Below are 16,413 nucleotides of genomic sequence, written 5' to 3'. Positions count from 1 at the left end.
GATATTTTGAAACTATGTAAATATTCTGTTCCTCAACCAAATTTACCAACTAATTTTATCATCCATTGACGATTTTCTAACTTCATCATTCCTTCTGTTTATTACGTGACTATGTATTGTAGGAGCTTTCCTTTATTTATTTATTTGTTCATATCACTATGACCTCATGGATTCTTACTTGTTAAGGGTTTTATTAAAATATAGGTAACATACCATATTATATTAGTTTCAGGTGTACATCATAGTTATCATTTTATATACCTAAAGAAGTGATCACCGTAAGTCCAGCAACCATCTGACACTGTACCACACTATCGCAATATTATTGACTATATTCCCCATGCTGTACATTACCTCCCCATGACTTATTTGTTTTATACCTGGAATTTGAACCTATTATTCCTCTTTACTTTTCTAAAATTTTCAATTATATTTGACATTCAGTGTTATTTTATATTAATTTCAGGTGTACAGCATGGTGGTTAGACATTTACATAATTTAAGAAGTGATTGCCCTACAAGTCTAGTACCCACCTGGCACTATTTATAGTTATTACCATATCATTGACTATATTCTTTATGCATTATTTAAAATCCCCATGACTGTTTTGTAACTACCAATTTGTACTTCTTAATCCCTTCCCCTTTTCACCTACCGCCAACTCCCCCTTCCATCTGGCAACCATCAAAATGTTTTCTGTATCTATGAGTCTGTTTCTGTTTCACTTGTTTATTTTATTCTTTAGATTCCACATATAATCGAAATCACATTGCATCTGTCTTTCTCTGTGTGACATCCTCCACTCAGCACAGTACCGTCCAGGTCCATCCATGCCGCCGTAGATGGCAAGAACCCATTCCCTTCCATGGCCAAGCAATATTCCATTGTATACATGTATCACCTCCTCTTTATCCATTCTTCCTTCGATGGACACCCAAGCTACCTCCACATCTTGGCCATTGCAAACAATGCTGCAATGAACATGTCCACTCAAAGTAGCTTGGGTTTCTTTAGGATAAATACCCAGAAGTGGGATTACTGGGTCTTGCTTTGCCTCTTGTTATATAGCCTTTGTTTTAAAGTCTATTTTGTCTGGTATAAGTATTGCTACTCCAGATTTTTTTGTTTTTGTTTTTGTTTTTTTCATTTTCATGAAATACTTTTTCCCCATCTGTTTACTTTGAGTCTGTGAGTTTCTTTCAAACTGAAGTGAGTCTCTTATAGGCAGCATGTGTTAAGGGTATTCTTATCCATTCAGCTACCCAATTTTTGGTTGGAGCACTTAAAGCCATTTACATTTAAAGTAATTCTGATAGATATGTAGTTATTGCCATTTCATTATTCATGCTTTATATCTTTTTTTTTCCATCTTAAAGAAGCCCCTCTAAGATTCTTTGTAATACGGGTTTTGTGGTGACGAACTCCTTTAGCCATTTCTTGTCTGGGAAGCTCTTTATCTGTCCTTTGATTCTAAATGATAGCTTTGCTAGGTAGAGTAATCTTAGTTGTAGGTACTTGCTTTTGATCATGTTTAATATTTCCTGCCAATCCCTTCTGGCCTGGAAAGGTTCTGTTGAGAAATCAGCTGACAGTCTAATGGGAACTCCCTTGTATGTAACTAACTGCTTTTCTCTTGCTGCTTTTAAGATTCTTTCTTTGTCTTTAACCTTCGGCATTTTAATTATGATGTGTCTTGCTGTGGGCATTTTGGGTTTATCTTGTTTGGCACTCTGATTGCTTTTTGGGCTTGTATGTCTATTTCTTTCGCAAGGTTAAGGAAGTTTTCCATCATTATTTCTTCATATAGGTTTTCAATTCCTTGCTCTCTCTCTTCTCCTTATGGTGAATTTGGTATTCTTGATGTTGTCCCAAAGGCCCCTTAGACTGTCCTGATTGTTTTGGATTCTTTTTTCTTTTGCTGTTCTGATAGGGTGTTTTCTGCTACCTTGTCTTCTAAATAGCTGATTCAATCCTCTGCTTCATCTAATCGGTTGATTCCCTCTAATGTGTTCTTAATTTCGGTTGTTGTATTCTTCATTTCTGACTGGTTCTTTTGTATGTTTTGTTATCTCCATTTATATGTTTCCTATGTATTTGTTGAAGTTCTCCCTGAGATCATTGAGAATCTTTCTAACCACTGTTTTGAACTCTGTGCCTGTTAGATTGCTTGTCTCCATATTGTTTAGTTCTTTTTCTGGAGCTTTGTCCTGTTCCTTTATTTGGGACATGTTTCTTTGTCTCTCCATTTTGGCTGCCTCCTTATGTTTGTTTCTATGTATTAGGTAGGGCTTCTATGCCTCCCAGGCTTGCTGTAGTAGTGACCTTATGTAACAGGTGTGCTGTGGTGCTCAGTGGCACAATCTCCCCAGTCAGCAGTGGCAGGTGTACCAGGTATGTCTCTTGTGTGGGTTGTGTGTGCCCTCCTGTTGTAGTTGAACTTTGGCTGCTGTTTGCACATCAGTAGGAAGGATTGACCCTTGGGTTGATTGGATGTGAGGATTGGCCATGACTACAGTGGAGGAACTGTTGTGCACAGGCTGACCCTACAGAACAGGATTTGCTTTAACAGGGCTCTGTTGCCTGCCTAGTCTTCCATTTGGGTGTGTCATCTTTGGAGGTGGCCAGGTGATGCTCCAGCCCAGTCTCAAGGCAGCCACCCAACGTTGCCATCCCCAGGCCGTCCTGGGTGAGGCCCCGTCTGAGGCCAAGTTCAGCCACAGCCTGTACCCTGCCCTGGGCCACCTGGAATGAGTCACAAAGTAATCTGCAGATGGTCTCCACCGACGCTTGGCTTGGAGGTGTGTCAAGAGGCCAGGCCACAAACCGAGGCTTCTGTCACTAGTGCCAGGCTTAGGGCTGCTCAGCTAGAGGTACGGAGCATACTGAAGCCAGATGCTGCTTGTTTGGGTTTTGTGAACCTTTAAGAGATTTTAACAATGTCTGTAGTGTAAATCAGGATAGGTCGTTTGTGTGGGAAACCATGGGAAATGGCTTGGGTGGGTCCACAGTTGGGTGTGGTGGGCTCTCAGGAATCACCAGGGCAAGGTGAATGAACGGTGTTAGCCAGGTAGTTGGAGAGCCAGATATGGCAGTCACCTGCTTCACTCGCTGGAGAGGGGAGGGCTCAACAAAGAACCATTGGCTTCCACCGGTACTTCTGTCTGGGAGAAACCTGCCCCTGAAGTCCTTGCTCTGAAGCTAGACAATTCAGTTCTTCTTTGTATGTCCGTAGCGCCTTTCAACTGCTGCCCAGCAGTGGAGCTTATAGTGAGTGAGTCCATCAGCAAGTGAATCCATGTGTGGGCCCTTTAAGAGTAGCATCTTGGACTCCAGCCTCTCTCGTCTCACTCAGCCACCATCTCTACTTGTTTTCCCAGCCAGAAGTATGGCGACTTTTCTCCCCGGCTCTGGAACCCTGGCCTGCGGAACCTTGGTACAGGGCTGGGACCCCTCACTCCTCTTGGAGTGACCTTTGCAGCTGATATATCCCTCCTGATTTTTAATGTTCTTACACAGTGTAGGACCATTACACAAGGGGCCAGCTCATTCCATGTCTCTGCTCCTCCTACCAGTGTTGAGATGGCTTCTTCTGCATGTCCTTAATTGTCCTTAAGCTTCAATTCTGCTAGACTTTAGGTGATTCTCAATGATGGTTGTTCTGTAGTTTAGTATTAATTTTGATGTGGTCTTGAGAGAAGGCAAGCATAGCATTTATCTACTCCACAATCTTGACCGGAATTGGATACTTATTTTATTGAATGGGTTATATTCTGTTACTATCATTATTTATTTTGATGTCCAAATTGTCCCATATTTGGGAAGTGGGAACCCTTCAAGCTGTCTCCTCTTTGCTTTTGATATGGTTTCATCATTCTTTAAACACTTTTTTATTTTTTGGCATAAAGATGATCCAGGTGCATCTTGTACTTTCCTTGCCCCAGTGCTGGAATCAGCCATTTCTCCAAGGAACCTTCATCCTTTTCAGTTTAGAAACCATGATATGAGCTACGGTATAGGTTCTTTAAAGAGTCCCCAGGGCGATTTTGCTGGTTTTTCTGGAGCCCACTGTAATAGAGGCTTCTTTTATATAGGAATTCTCTTTCAGATATTTGCTAAATGGACAGGACTGAGTAGGAGTTCAGATAGTCCAGGGAGATGAAGGAATATAAGTAGAGTCACAGTATATGGAAAAGTCCAACTCATTCAGAGGAGCTTGAGTTCACTGGCTTCAAGCAGAGAAGAGGCTAGAGAATAAGGCAGGGACTGGTTAACTGATGATTTTATTTGCTGTCCACTGGAACTTAACCTTGGCATTGCCCTTGGCTGGCCTCCAGATCTGTCTCTTGCTTCAACAGTGTTTGGACAGAATAGACCCAGGGATGTCCCTACTTTCAGCCTCCAAACATCCTCCAACCTCTTTTCCAGTCATAACCTTAAGAAGCATATTATTCATCTTTAGTCTCCAAGAGCAGCCAACACCATTTTTTGAGCTTATTTCCTTATTGTTGAGCAACCATGAGCTCCCAAGTTCACCACAATTAGTTCACCAAGGTGGAGGTTGCCATCAGCCTCCTGGTAAACCTGAACCTGTGGGCCTCCTACACCTACCTCTCTCTGGGCTTCTATTTTGACTGCAACAATGTAACGCTGGAGGGCACTTTTTTCACAAGTTGGTTCAAGAGAAGCATGAAGTCGCTGAACGTCTTTTGAAATTGTAATACCAGTGTGGCAGCCATGTCCTCTTCCAGGATGTGCAGAAGCCTTCCCAAGATGCGTAGAATAAAACTCAGGAAGCCATGGAATCCGCCATGGTCATGGAGAATAACCTGAACCAGGCCCTTTTTTATCTGCATGCCCTGGGTTCTGCCCACACAGACCTCCATCTCTGTGATTTCCTGGAGAGCCACTTCCTAGATGAGGAGGTGCAACTCATCAAGATGGGAGACCACCTGACTAACCTCTGCAGGATGACCGGTCCCCAGGCTGGGCTGGGCGAGTATCTCTTCTAAAGGCTCACCCTCAAGCACAACTAGGAGCCTTTGGAGCCCAGCGCCTTTAAGTGGCTCCTCTACATCCCCCTGGTGTTGAGCTTCTACCTGTGCCTCTCCCTGCAACCACTAGACAGCCTTCTAACCACCCTGGAGCCCTCTCCCATGTCGTGAACCAAACTGAAACAGTAAAGCTTTTTGTAGCTAAAGAAAAAAACCTTGTAGAAGATAAGGAGCCATCGTTGGAGATTTAAACTAGTTAGGGAAGTGATCAATTTTGGTAGATTTGAATTTTAAGGTCACTCTGCTGTCACCTATGGCAGTATATAGGATGGATTAGATAAACATTTAAAGTTGTTTTCCAGTGGGGTTGGCATTTTCCTTTTTTAGAGTGCTCAAACTTTTCTTCTAGGAGTCAGTATTGCAGCTATTGATACTAATGCCAGAGGGATAGTTGGCAGTAGTTTTGTGAAAAGAGAGTGAGAAAGAGCAAGACGACACAATATGCTAAAGCTTGAGTCATTGATTTATCAGTTGTGTAATGGTAGCAACTCTTTCTTTTAGTAGTAGTTTTACAATCAGATCTGGAAGTTGTATGTCAATGTTCTCCATTGAAAAATAACACAAAAGCATATAAGACAATGCTATCTTTTCTTAATGAAAAATCTTGGTGAATATGAGTACTGTTACATTTTATTTTTCTGTATTTTTGGTAGTAAAATCAACAATAGGAGTGATATAGACATTTAATAATGTAGATATTCTACCTGGTTTGTGAGGTCCAAAATATGAAATGTAACACGTATGTTTTCTGAAATAATAGCAATTTGCATCTTTAGCTTAAAGTTTGCTGTTATCATAACAAGTTTTCTTTCTGTACTATTTACAGCCTGTCTCCCAACCAGTTGGAGTTGAACAACAAGCAACTCTTCTAAAACCGGATTTAGTTCGAAGGTGAGTATCTTCAAATTAATACCATGAAACCGATAAGAAGGGTATGTTGAATTATTTGCATTCATTAGGGGTTTAGTGTGTCTTGACTAGAGAGATTTCTGTGTTCTTGTATTTATGTGTATGTTCAATAAAAATAGTATCTATTATTTTTACCTTTTTATATTAGTAAAGAGCGTATGTATTGTGAAATTATTGACCATTTTCTTGTTCTCATTATTATAGCATTCTGTTCCTAAGACAGGCTTGTAAGTGTTAAAAAAAGAAGTAAGAAATAATGTAATTTAGAGTAGAATTCCAGCTAATCTAAAGAAATAAATTATAAGTAGATATATATTATTTGGTAGTTATAAACTAATATTTTCCTCTATGCTGTTCAGATTGTATAATTCCTATTGTTCTGTGTTCAAGTTCACTGATTTATTCATGTGTCTTATTCAATCTGCTACTGAGCTCATTCAATAAGTTGTTTATTTCTATGATTGTACTTTGAATTCTATAATTTCCATTTTGTTCTTTTCTAATATCTTCTATTTTATGAGATCTCTTTTGTTTTTTCATTTGCTTCAAGAGTATTTATAATTGCTTATTGATGCATTTTGATGATGGCTGTTTTAAAATCCTTGTCAGTTAATTCCAATATCTAATTCATCCTGGCATTGGCATCTGTTGATTTTCTTTTCGAATTCAAATTGTGATTTTCCTGGGTTTTAGTATGACAACGAATTTTCATTTGTTTCCTGGACATTTTGAATATTATGTTAAAAGACTCTGGATCCTATTCAAATACTGTATGTTTTCAGGCAGTCACCCTGTTCTAATGACAATTGAGTTTTCAGAGTCCTTATAGTATGATTCTGGTCTGCTTGGCTTACCTAATACCACTGGGCCCCACTGCTGGATGGAGGGGTGGGAGAGCACTCCTCTAGGCCTGCTGCCCTAGGCCGGCTTTCCAGGCCACTTGCTACTGGTGGAGTTCCCGCCAGCATCACTAAGGGAGGAAAGGGCTCACCTGAACCACCTTCTGCCACTGGGTTGGGGTTTAAGAGGCCACTACACTTGGGCTGCCTTTGCCTTTGGGCCGGGAGTCGGGAGACAGTAAGCCTGGACTGTCTTCTGTCATTGGGTGGGTAAGAAGTTGACGCCAAGCTGCTGTTTTTCCTTAAGTCCAGGGGAGTCCCCAGACAGTCCGCCTTCATCTTTTTACCCTCCTGTGATTGTCTACTGTATTATTTCCAGATTTTCTAGTTGTACTTAGAGGGGAGGAACAGGGAGAGTTGAGTTTCTGCCATCTTGTCCCAAACCCTAATCTAGTGTTTTAAGGTAACTCTGCAGTTGAGTGATATAGCCCCATTGACTAAATTGCATCCTATTTATCCTCTGAAGGGGTTATTTGTTATTGGTATTTCTCTGTGTATTAAAAAACTAAGCAGTATTAATGCATCTTCTACCACTTGTATTTATGCAAAATCTTTTTTTCACATGGACATAGGAAAAATTTTAGGAGGTAATTTTATTTATCCTTATATTTCTTAATACAGATACTTCATGAGTAGTTTTTAGGAGGACTTTAAAAATATGTATTTTGGTGCTCACAGCTCTTGTTTAAGTTTCAAATGTGTTTATTGGAATTTTTGTATTTATTGAAAGATCTTCAAACTTATTAAAGAAAAGATTGAAAAATTCCCTTGACACAGATAAACTGAAAGTTAGTCTGCTCTTTCATAATCATATTGATTTGAACTTGCAAAATACAACTAGTTAGAATTAGTCATGTTGAACCTTTTTCACATGATTCATTTTTTAACCAAAATTGTGGTGAATTTGATTGATTGATTGATTGATTGATTGATATGAGCGAAATAAGTCAGACAGAAAAAGCAGAGAACCATGTGATTTCACTGATATGTGGTATATAAACCAAAAGCAACAAAAGAACAAGACAAACAAATGAGAAACAGAAACTCATAGACACAGACAGTAGTTTGGTGGTTGCCAGAGGGTAAGGGGGGGTGGGGGGTGGGGGATGGGAGATGAGGGTAAGGGGGATCAAATATATGGTGATGGAAGGAGAACTGACTCTGGGTGATGAACACACAATGGGATTTATAGATGATGTAATACAGAAATGTACACCTGAAATCTATGTAATTTTACTAACAATTGTCACCCCAATAAAGTTAATAAAATAAAATTAAAAAAAAAAGAAAGTATAACTGGCATACAACTTTATATTATTTTCAGTACACCACATAATGATTTCACATTTGTATATATTGTGAAATTAATACCACAGTAAGTCTGATTAACATCCATCACCTCAGAGTTACAGATTTTTTTTTTCTTGGGATGAGAACTTTTCACACCTACTCTCTTAGCAACTTTGAAATGTACAGTACAGTTCTATTAACTATAGTCAGCGTGCTATACATTATATTCCCGTGACTTATTTATTTTATAACTGGAAGTTTGTGCCTTTGACTCTCTTTACCCATTTTGCCAAACTCCTACCCCCACCCCTCCGCTCCCCACTTCTGGCAACCACCGATCTGTTCTGTGTCTATGAGCATTTTTCTTTCTTTTTTTTTTTTTTCTAGATTCCACATGTAAGTTAGATTATGTGGTATTTGTTTTTCTTTTTCTGACTTATTTCACTTAGCATAATGCCCTCAAAGTCCACGCATTTTGTCACAAATGCTGAAATTTCATTACTTTTCTTGGCCAGATAATATTCCATTGCATAATATATATCACATTTTCTTTATCTTATTTTCATTTCTTGTTTGCCTCCTGCACTATTCCTGTCTCCCACACCTGATCTGTCTATCCCCTATTGAGTTCATTACATAAAAAAGTATATTTTGAGTAAGACTTGATTTCTAGAATGTTTATTTGAACATATGAATAAGAAACCCCCAAAAAACAAGATAAAATTGATCTGATAAAAGGTTCCCCAGAGGCCCATCACTGACAGTGTTTTTCTTTCACTTTCTTTACTGTGAGAAGATGTTTACCAAATAAATACAACGTGACCTCAGTTTTTCATAACTTGAACAGCTTTATTGAGACATAATTCACATGCCATTAAATCCACCCATTTGAAGTATACAATTCAATGGTTTTTAGTATCATTCCATCCTGTATGAAATATACATTCATAGAGCTGTGCAATCATAACTTTTAAAAATATATTGTTCTACTTATTTATTTCCCTTAAATTCATTATTTGTGATTTTAGAATTGGGAGTTTTTCTTCACATTTTATCATCAGGATGGAATGATTCTAGCCGTGAAGGGATTTCAAACATTAACTCTGATTTGGGTTAAATACTGGGCTTTGAGAATCACGGAATAATTTCTGCTCTGAGAAATTGAATAGAAGTTGCTTCTGTGTTTTTAATTACTAGTTTACATCATGATGTGGCAGCTGTGAGGGAAAACACCAATACCCCTGATAACCCAAGTGGAAATGGCAAACAAGATCGGATCAAACAGAGAAGAACTTCCTGTCCTCGACCGGAGAAGGGGACTAAATTCCAGCTTACTGTCCTTCAGGTCAGTGTGCAAATATGGTTCGTTTAAGTGAGTATAGAGGTTTGGGAGTCGGGGGTGGGGTGATGTATTGTGAAACTCTCTAAATTAACTTTTCCTCCATTAAAAAAAATTTCTGATAAGAGTATTATGTATTACTTGTTAAACTTAGGCGATGTAGGGAGAATGTAAAGAAGAAAATAAAAATCACTTGTACTCTCAGAGATAGTTCCTGTTAAAGTTTTAGTTTGTTTCATCACTTTTTCTGTATGCATGTGTAGTATTTTACATTAAGATTGTAGTAATACTAGTAGTAGTAGTGAAAGTTTATTGAATGATTTCGTGGTAGACACCCCAAAAATTATACATTAGTTGTATCATTTAATCCTTTAATAACCTAGTTTGATAGGTGATAGTATACTCATCTTTACAAATGAGGATTAGAGAGGTAAAGTAATTTGCCTAAGGACATCAACTAGCAAACCAGAGTTAGATCTGAATCCAGATCAGACTGTAAAGCCCATATCTCTAGCCAGTATAGTATAGGTTTCAGATGGATGCTAAACCTTATGTATAATTTTGTATCCTGCCTTTTCAAAAACTTACGTACACTTTACTGTGTCGTTAATTAATTTTTCAATAACATATTTAAAATGGCTGTCTTAGATAGGTCTTTTTATAGAGAGATAATAATTTAATCAGTCCTGTTTTTCTTCATTTAGGTTTTCTTTCTTTCTGTCTCTTTCTGCCAGTCTGTCTTTTTTCTAACTCTGTCTTTCTCTTTATGTCTGTCTGTCCATCTCCATCTTTGCAGCAAACACCCTTGAGCACAAATCTTTGTACCTATCCCTGATTATTTCCTTATGTTAGAGTCCTAGAAGTGGAATTAGTGGGTCAAAGAGTATGAAAATTACATGTTGCTAGATCACTGTCCAGAAAGGTTGGACCAGTTTACATTTCCATTAGCAGTACATTTTCTTCTGATTGAAGAGTCTATTTGTGGGATGAAGAGAATTTTGGAAATGAATGACCAAATTTAGATCTTTGCTTAGCAGGTAGCTATAGTGACTATTACAACTTTTTATAAAAGTTATGTTTCCTTTTCTTCCCCACAGGATCACATTTGTAACTTATTTTTTGTCAAGTTATTTGAGCCTTAGATTTGTCATAGAATGGTTGTTTAGGCAATATTTCACCAAGGGAAAAACAATCTTTTAAGATTCTGAACAATTTAAACCGTATTTCCCATGTATTATATGTGAGCTCATCTAAATGTTCTCTGCACCACTTGCAAAGAGAAGATAATGATTGACTCTTAAACTGGTGGTGAAATGTTTGTTCCCAGGTGTCAACCTCTGGAGACAACATGGTTGAATGTCAATTGGAGACACACAATAACAAAATGGTCACCTTCAAGTTTGATGTTGATGGTGATTCACCAGAGGACATTGCAGACTATATGGTAACTACCATAAAACCAAATGATTTTCCCTTTAGTGTTTCCTGTCTAACTCTCCTCCTCATTTATTCAGAGCCATGGATTTTTAGGGTACTGTAAGTTTTTAAAATTTGTGCAGAGCTAAATTGGTTATGATCAAGAAGTTAACTGCACCTCCTGTGGTTTCAATGTATTTATCTGCAAACTATGAGGGGGTTTCATTAGTAGATGATCTAGTCCAGTGGTTCTTATGCCTGACGGCATGTTAAAATCACCTGAAGAGCTTTTGAAAAACAATTCCCTGGGTCCCTCATTAAATCAGAATCTTTGGAGGTGAGGCCTAAGCATCAATAGCTTGTAAAATTCCCTAGCTAATTCTAATTTGTTACCTACTGATACAACATCTTATATATAGGCGTTCAAGTAATGTTCATCATTTCATTTAGTTTTCATATTTTCTTTGAATTGTTAGGCGTAAGTTATCATTTTTTCCTTTTTTAAAAATGGGGATAGGCTCGGGTGGCAGGAAGAGTTCATAATGCTTTTATTTCTGCCAATTTTCTTTGGTTATACATTCCTGGCCAAGCAGAATTAAACATTTTAAAAGTTAAAAACTTTGTCAGTTCTGCCTCTTGTTTAACATACTAGTATTTTCTGAACTGTCTCCTGGCGATTCTTTATCTTTATCTTTGTGTTTATCTTTATCTTTAGAGATGCTTCATTTTGTGATTTAAAAACTTCTGTGTTTGGACATGCAATTTGAAATATAAACATTGCCTCTGTTATGTTACTCAAACGACAATTTAGAGAATGTCAGATAGTTTTTAAAATGCTAGCTTCTTTTTTGGTAGATAGTGCCAATCTGACAAATGTCAGTGGTCTCAAAATAGAAATAATAATTTAATGTATTATATGGCATTTTCTCCCCGGGTCTTTGTTAACTTTGTTGTGGCATTTGGCTCTAAATACTTAATTTTCATTTATTTTTCTTTAGGGTAATCGCCATTGATACAATATTATAATTTTGAACAAACTAAATTCATTCTCATAAACAGACTTACTTTTACTTTTGGACAGGTCGAAGATAACTTTGTGTTGGAAAGTGAGAAAGAAAAATTTGTAGAAGAATTGAGGGCTATCGTAGGTCAAGCTCAGGAGATCCTTCATGTCCACTCTGCTGCAGAAAGAGCCGCTGGAGTTGACTCTGTTACCGTGGAATCCAACAGTAACCAAGTAAGAGCAATTGTTTAGTAAATAGGTCTTCTCTGATATGTATCAGGAACTTCTTTATTTATCTATTCATTTTTAATTTAGACAGGATCATCTGAACAAGTACAGATAAATTCTGCATCCACTCAAACCAGCAGTAAGTATATTTAATAAAATTTACCATTTGGCTTTTGAAGCAAGACATTTGGAAACTTTAATTTACACATCTTCATTGGGAAAGATGTTAGCCAATAAAGGCATTGTTAATGTAGGCTTTCCCACACTTTGAAAGGACTTCATAGCCCCGAAGAAAGGAGGATAAGAAGTAAAATCATTCTCCAAGTTTCTTCTAAGTGTTGGTTCTTTATCTGATTAATTTATTTCTGAGTTGTCGCATGGTATGTTACCAGAAATGCAGTCACAGTACTGATGACCTTTAACGGCTTTACTGTTTGAACTTAACTGGTAAGTTCTTCCCCCTGCCCTACCCCATCATGAGATGGACAGAAACTTTCTTAACCAAAATCGTTATGTTCTAAGTTTGCCTCACGTTTTAATAGTCATTCATATCTTGATTTCATTCACCAGTGATATGCTCCTGCTTGCTCCTATCACTAAGTTTTTGTAAATCAGATACCAGAGAAGCTTCCCGGGACTAAAAATGGGGTCCTTTTTCTTTTCTGACGACTTTATCTCTCCATTCTTCTCAGTTCTGGTCATGGGTATATTTAGAGTATCTAGGAGTGGGAGAAGAGCCATAGACAAATGAGGACCTCGAAAGCAATTATAATGACATGAAGAAACAACAGGTGGTGTGGGATACCTGGAACCAGATATCATTACCCTGAAATTTAGTTTGTGTTAGAATGCCAAGGTCTTCCTTATCTTCTTTTTCTCATTAGCCAGGAGTCTGAGCAGATTTCTGTCTGACAAACTAGGGTAAAGTTTAAAAGAAATTTACTTATTTGAATATGTTTACGAAGTAGGAGTAAAGATGTAGGGGCTTATTTTACTTTATTTTTTAAGTTGTCATACAGTAAAATTGACTTTTTTCTTTTGGTGTACAGTTCTGTAAATTTTATTTTTTAATGAAGAAATTTTTTTTGTTAGTTTCAGGTGTACAAAGCAGCATAATAGTTAGACATTTACACCTCTCTCAAAGTGATAACCCCCCTCCCCCAATCTACTACCCCTATGACATCGCATATAGCTGTTACAGTTCCATTGACTATTCCCTATGCTGTATTCCACATCCTATGGCTATATATATGTATGTGTGTGTGTGTGTGTATATATATATATATATATATATATTTAATTATAGTTGGCATTCAGTATTATTCAGCTTCAGGTGTACAGCACAGTGGTCAGGCATGTACACCATCCATGAATGGTCTCCCTAATAAGTCAAGTGCCCATCTGACACCCTACAAAATCTTTACAACTTTATTGATTGTATTCCCCAAACAGTCTTTCATATCCCCGTGGCAATATTGTGGCTACTAATTTATACTTTCTAATCCCCTCACCTTCTCCCTCATCCCCACCCCTGTCCAATCTAGCAACCATTATTTTTTTTCTCTGTACCTATGAGTCTGTCTGTATTGTTTGCTCATTTATTTTGTTCTTTAGATTCCACATATAAGTGAGATCATATGGTATTTGTCTTTCTCCGTCTGACTTATTTAGTTCTGTAAATTTTAATACTTGTATAGATTTGTGTAAACACCACCATAGTCAGGATACAAAACAGGAAATGTAGGTTTTCGTGGTAAAAGTGGTTTCCATTTCCAACCCCCTAAAGTGCCCTGCTTCTTGTTGCTATTGATACAATGTTTGTTTCAGTAGAATCTAAAATTCTTCTCTAAACACATCTTATGCTTTGTTCTTCAGAGTATCTGCACGGTCAGGAGGTCTGTTCTTATAAAGTACACATACCTAGTGCTGTTGGAAATGGAGATACGAGACAAATTGGTGTTTTAACCTGGTTTTCTTAGTTAATAAGGTAAACATTGACAATTGCTTAGCATATTAAATTGTGCTAATTCTTTCTACAGATGAATCTGCTCCTCAGTCATCCCCAGTTGGTCGGTGGCGATTCTGTATCAATCAAACAATAAGAAACCGTGAGGCTCAATCTCCTCCTTCACTTCAGCAGTCCATGTCTACAATTCCTGGGCTACATCCACTTTCTAGTAAGTGTTCATTCTCTGCTAACTTTATCCAGACTTGTATGATGGGGCTGCAAGATATGGACCACATCTTTAACTTGTTTTCAGGGGTATTTTGTGCTTATGAAAATTTTCATAAGCATTTTTGAAGTTGTTAATAGTAGGGTATAACTTAAGCCATTTTTATTTAATATTTATGAAAAAAGAAACGTTGTTTTTTCTTGACAGGTTGAATTTTGTGTATTTTGAGACTCATTTACAAAAAGTACTTTCACACAGGTTCTCGTTTGTCCCTTGCTCCTCCTGTCCCTTTTGAGTTTGGGTACTAGTCTATGCTTTGTAGTTATCCATACATGCTTAGCCATTCTTTGTTATTGTTCCAGGTCCAAGAAACACAAATAATAAGGAAATATCACAGGACACACTGCTCACTCTAGAAAATAATACATGCCAGCGTGCACTTTTCACCTCCAAGTCAGAACACAACGATGTAGTTGATGGTAAGATTTCTGAATGTACCAGTGTAGAAACTAAGCCAGCTATGCTTTATCCAGTGGAAGATGACAGGCGTATAATCGCACCAGTTGCTAGTAGTTCCAGTTGCACTGCCACTTCAGTTCGTGCAGTTCCAGTTGAATGTGAGGGACTCTCCAACCAAGCAGGCATATTCCCATCTGTGCATCCATGTCACCAAGCTGCCAGTCAGGCTGATGTAATTATGGCTCCTCCTGGCGAGTCAACTCAGATTACTGGTACCTCTCTTACAACTCCGGCATTTATGTCTGATCAAAAGCCTCAGTCCTTATCAGTACAGCAGCCAACTAAGGATGCAGAGTTTGTTTCCCAAGAAGGAGAAACCACACTGAACACTGAAGCAAGTTCTCCTAAGACAGTCATTCCCACTCAAACCTCTGGCCTTGAACCGACTACCCTTCTACCCACTACTGTCCTGGAATCAGACGGGGAAAGACCTCCAAAAATGGAGTTTGCAGATAACCGAATTAAAAGTCTGGATGAAAAATTACGAAACTTGCTCTATCAGGAGCATAGCGTATCTAGTGTCTATCCTGAGAGCCAGAAGGATACCCAAAGCATGGACTCTCCATTTTCTTCTTCTGCTGAAGATACACTCTCATGTCCACTGCCAGAAGTCATAGCCATCAGTCACGGTGGAATTCAAGATAGTCCTGCACAGTCCCCTAATTTTCAGCAAACAGGCTCTAAGATTTTGCCCAATGTGGCTGCAAGTCAGCCTGCTAACATATCAGTGTTCAAAAGGGACCTGAATGTGATAACTTCTGTGCCCAGCGAATTATGTTTACATGTAAGTATAATTTTTTTCTAACCAATTCCTTATCCTTTATGCCTTTAAAGGAATGCCTTCTTTTGTAAAGTTCTGTTCTTTGGAATGAAATTGTCTAGGTCACAAGATTCTGAGGTCACACATATTTGAGAAGGCCATGACTTAGGCTGCAGGTACCCAGAACTTCTCAATACATTGCAGAACTGTCTGGTGAGAGAGCCCTCTGGTGAATTAGCTAGGAACTTGTTATGTCTATTCTTGTATTAATGACAAGAACAGAACTGATTTATAGAGTGTTTTAGTTTGTAGGAAGAACTTACTTTTTTTTGTTGTTCAGGGGAAAACATAGCCAATATTTCTTGAATACCATATGCCAGATACTGGACTGAACTCTTTACATGCATTAATTAATTTAATCCTCATCACACCACTATGACGTATGTATTCTTGTGGTCTCTATACGGAAATAAGATTAAATAACTTGCCCAAGTTCCCAGAGTGATGCAGCTGGGATACCAACTCAGATCAAGGCAACTTCAGAACTTACACTCTTAACCAGCAGACCCAGTGTTCTGTTTCAGAGATATTTACCAGTTGGGCAGAGGCATGGCTGCCCTCTACCGTATCACTTAAAGCCAGGTATCTTTCTCTCCCTGTATGCAGTCAATATGCAGCCGGTCTCACTCTTTCCTCAAGCTACAATGAATACAGGCTTCAAATATGACCTTCCCTATGTTTGGAACACTGTTCCCCTCTCCTTTTCCTGGCTATCTCCTGCTTGTACTCTCGGTCTCCATTTAAACACCTCTTACTCCAGGGCA

The 16,413-nt window shown here is 38.2% G+C and overlaps 1 protein-coding gene across 4 annotated transcripts in view; it reads left to right on the top strand.

The window, feature by feature from the left end:
* The window catches only part of WNK3 (WNK lysine deficient protein kinase 3), a 162,243-nt gene that overhangs the window by 111,267 nt on the left and 34,563 nt on the right, over positions 1-16,413 (top strand). For all 4 annotated transcript variants that reach the window (XM_074323555.2, XM_019710840.3, XM_074323556.2 and 1 more), the window contains exons 11-17: positions 5,879-5,943; positions 9,348-9,495; positions 10,817-10,933; positions 11,987-12,142; positions 12,224-12,275; positions 14,176-14,313; positions 14,673-15,613. In XM_074323555.2, coding sequence (XP_074179656.2) covers positions 5,879-5,943; positions 9,348-9,495; positions 10,817-10,933; positions 11,987-12,142; positions 12,224-12,275; positions 14,176-14,313; positions 14,673-15,613 — 1,617 coding nt within the window. The remainder of the gene's footprint in view (positions 1-5,878; positions 5,944-9,347; positions 9,496-10,816; positions 10,934-11,986; positions 12,143-12,223; positions 12,276-14,175; positions 14,314-14,672; positions 15,614-16,413) is intronic.

This window comes from Rhinolophus sinicus, chromosome 18 (assembly GCF_057876585.1).
Source record: "Rhinolophus sinicus isolate RSI-liver-muscle chromosome 18, RSI-T2T, whole genome shotgun sequence".
Classification (NCBI taxonomy): Eukaryota; Metazoa; Chordata; class Mammalia; order Chiroptera; family Rhinolophidae; genus Rhinolophus; species Rhinolophus sinicus.
This window is presented reverse-complemented; position numbering and strand designations above follow the sequence as displayed.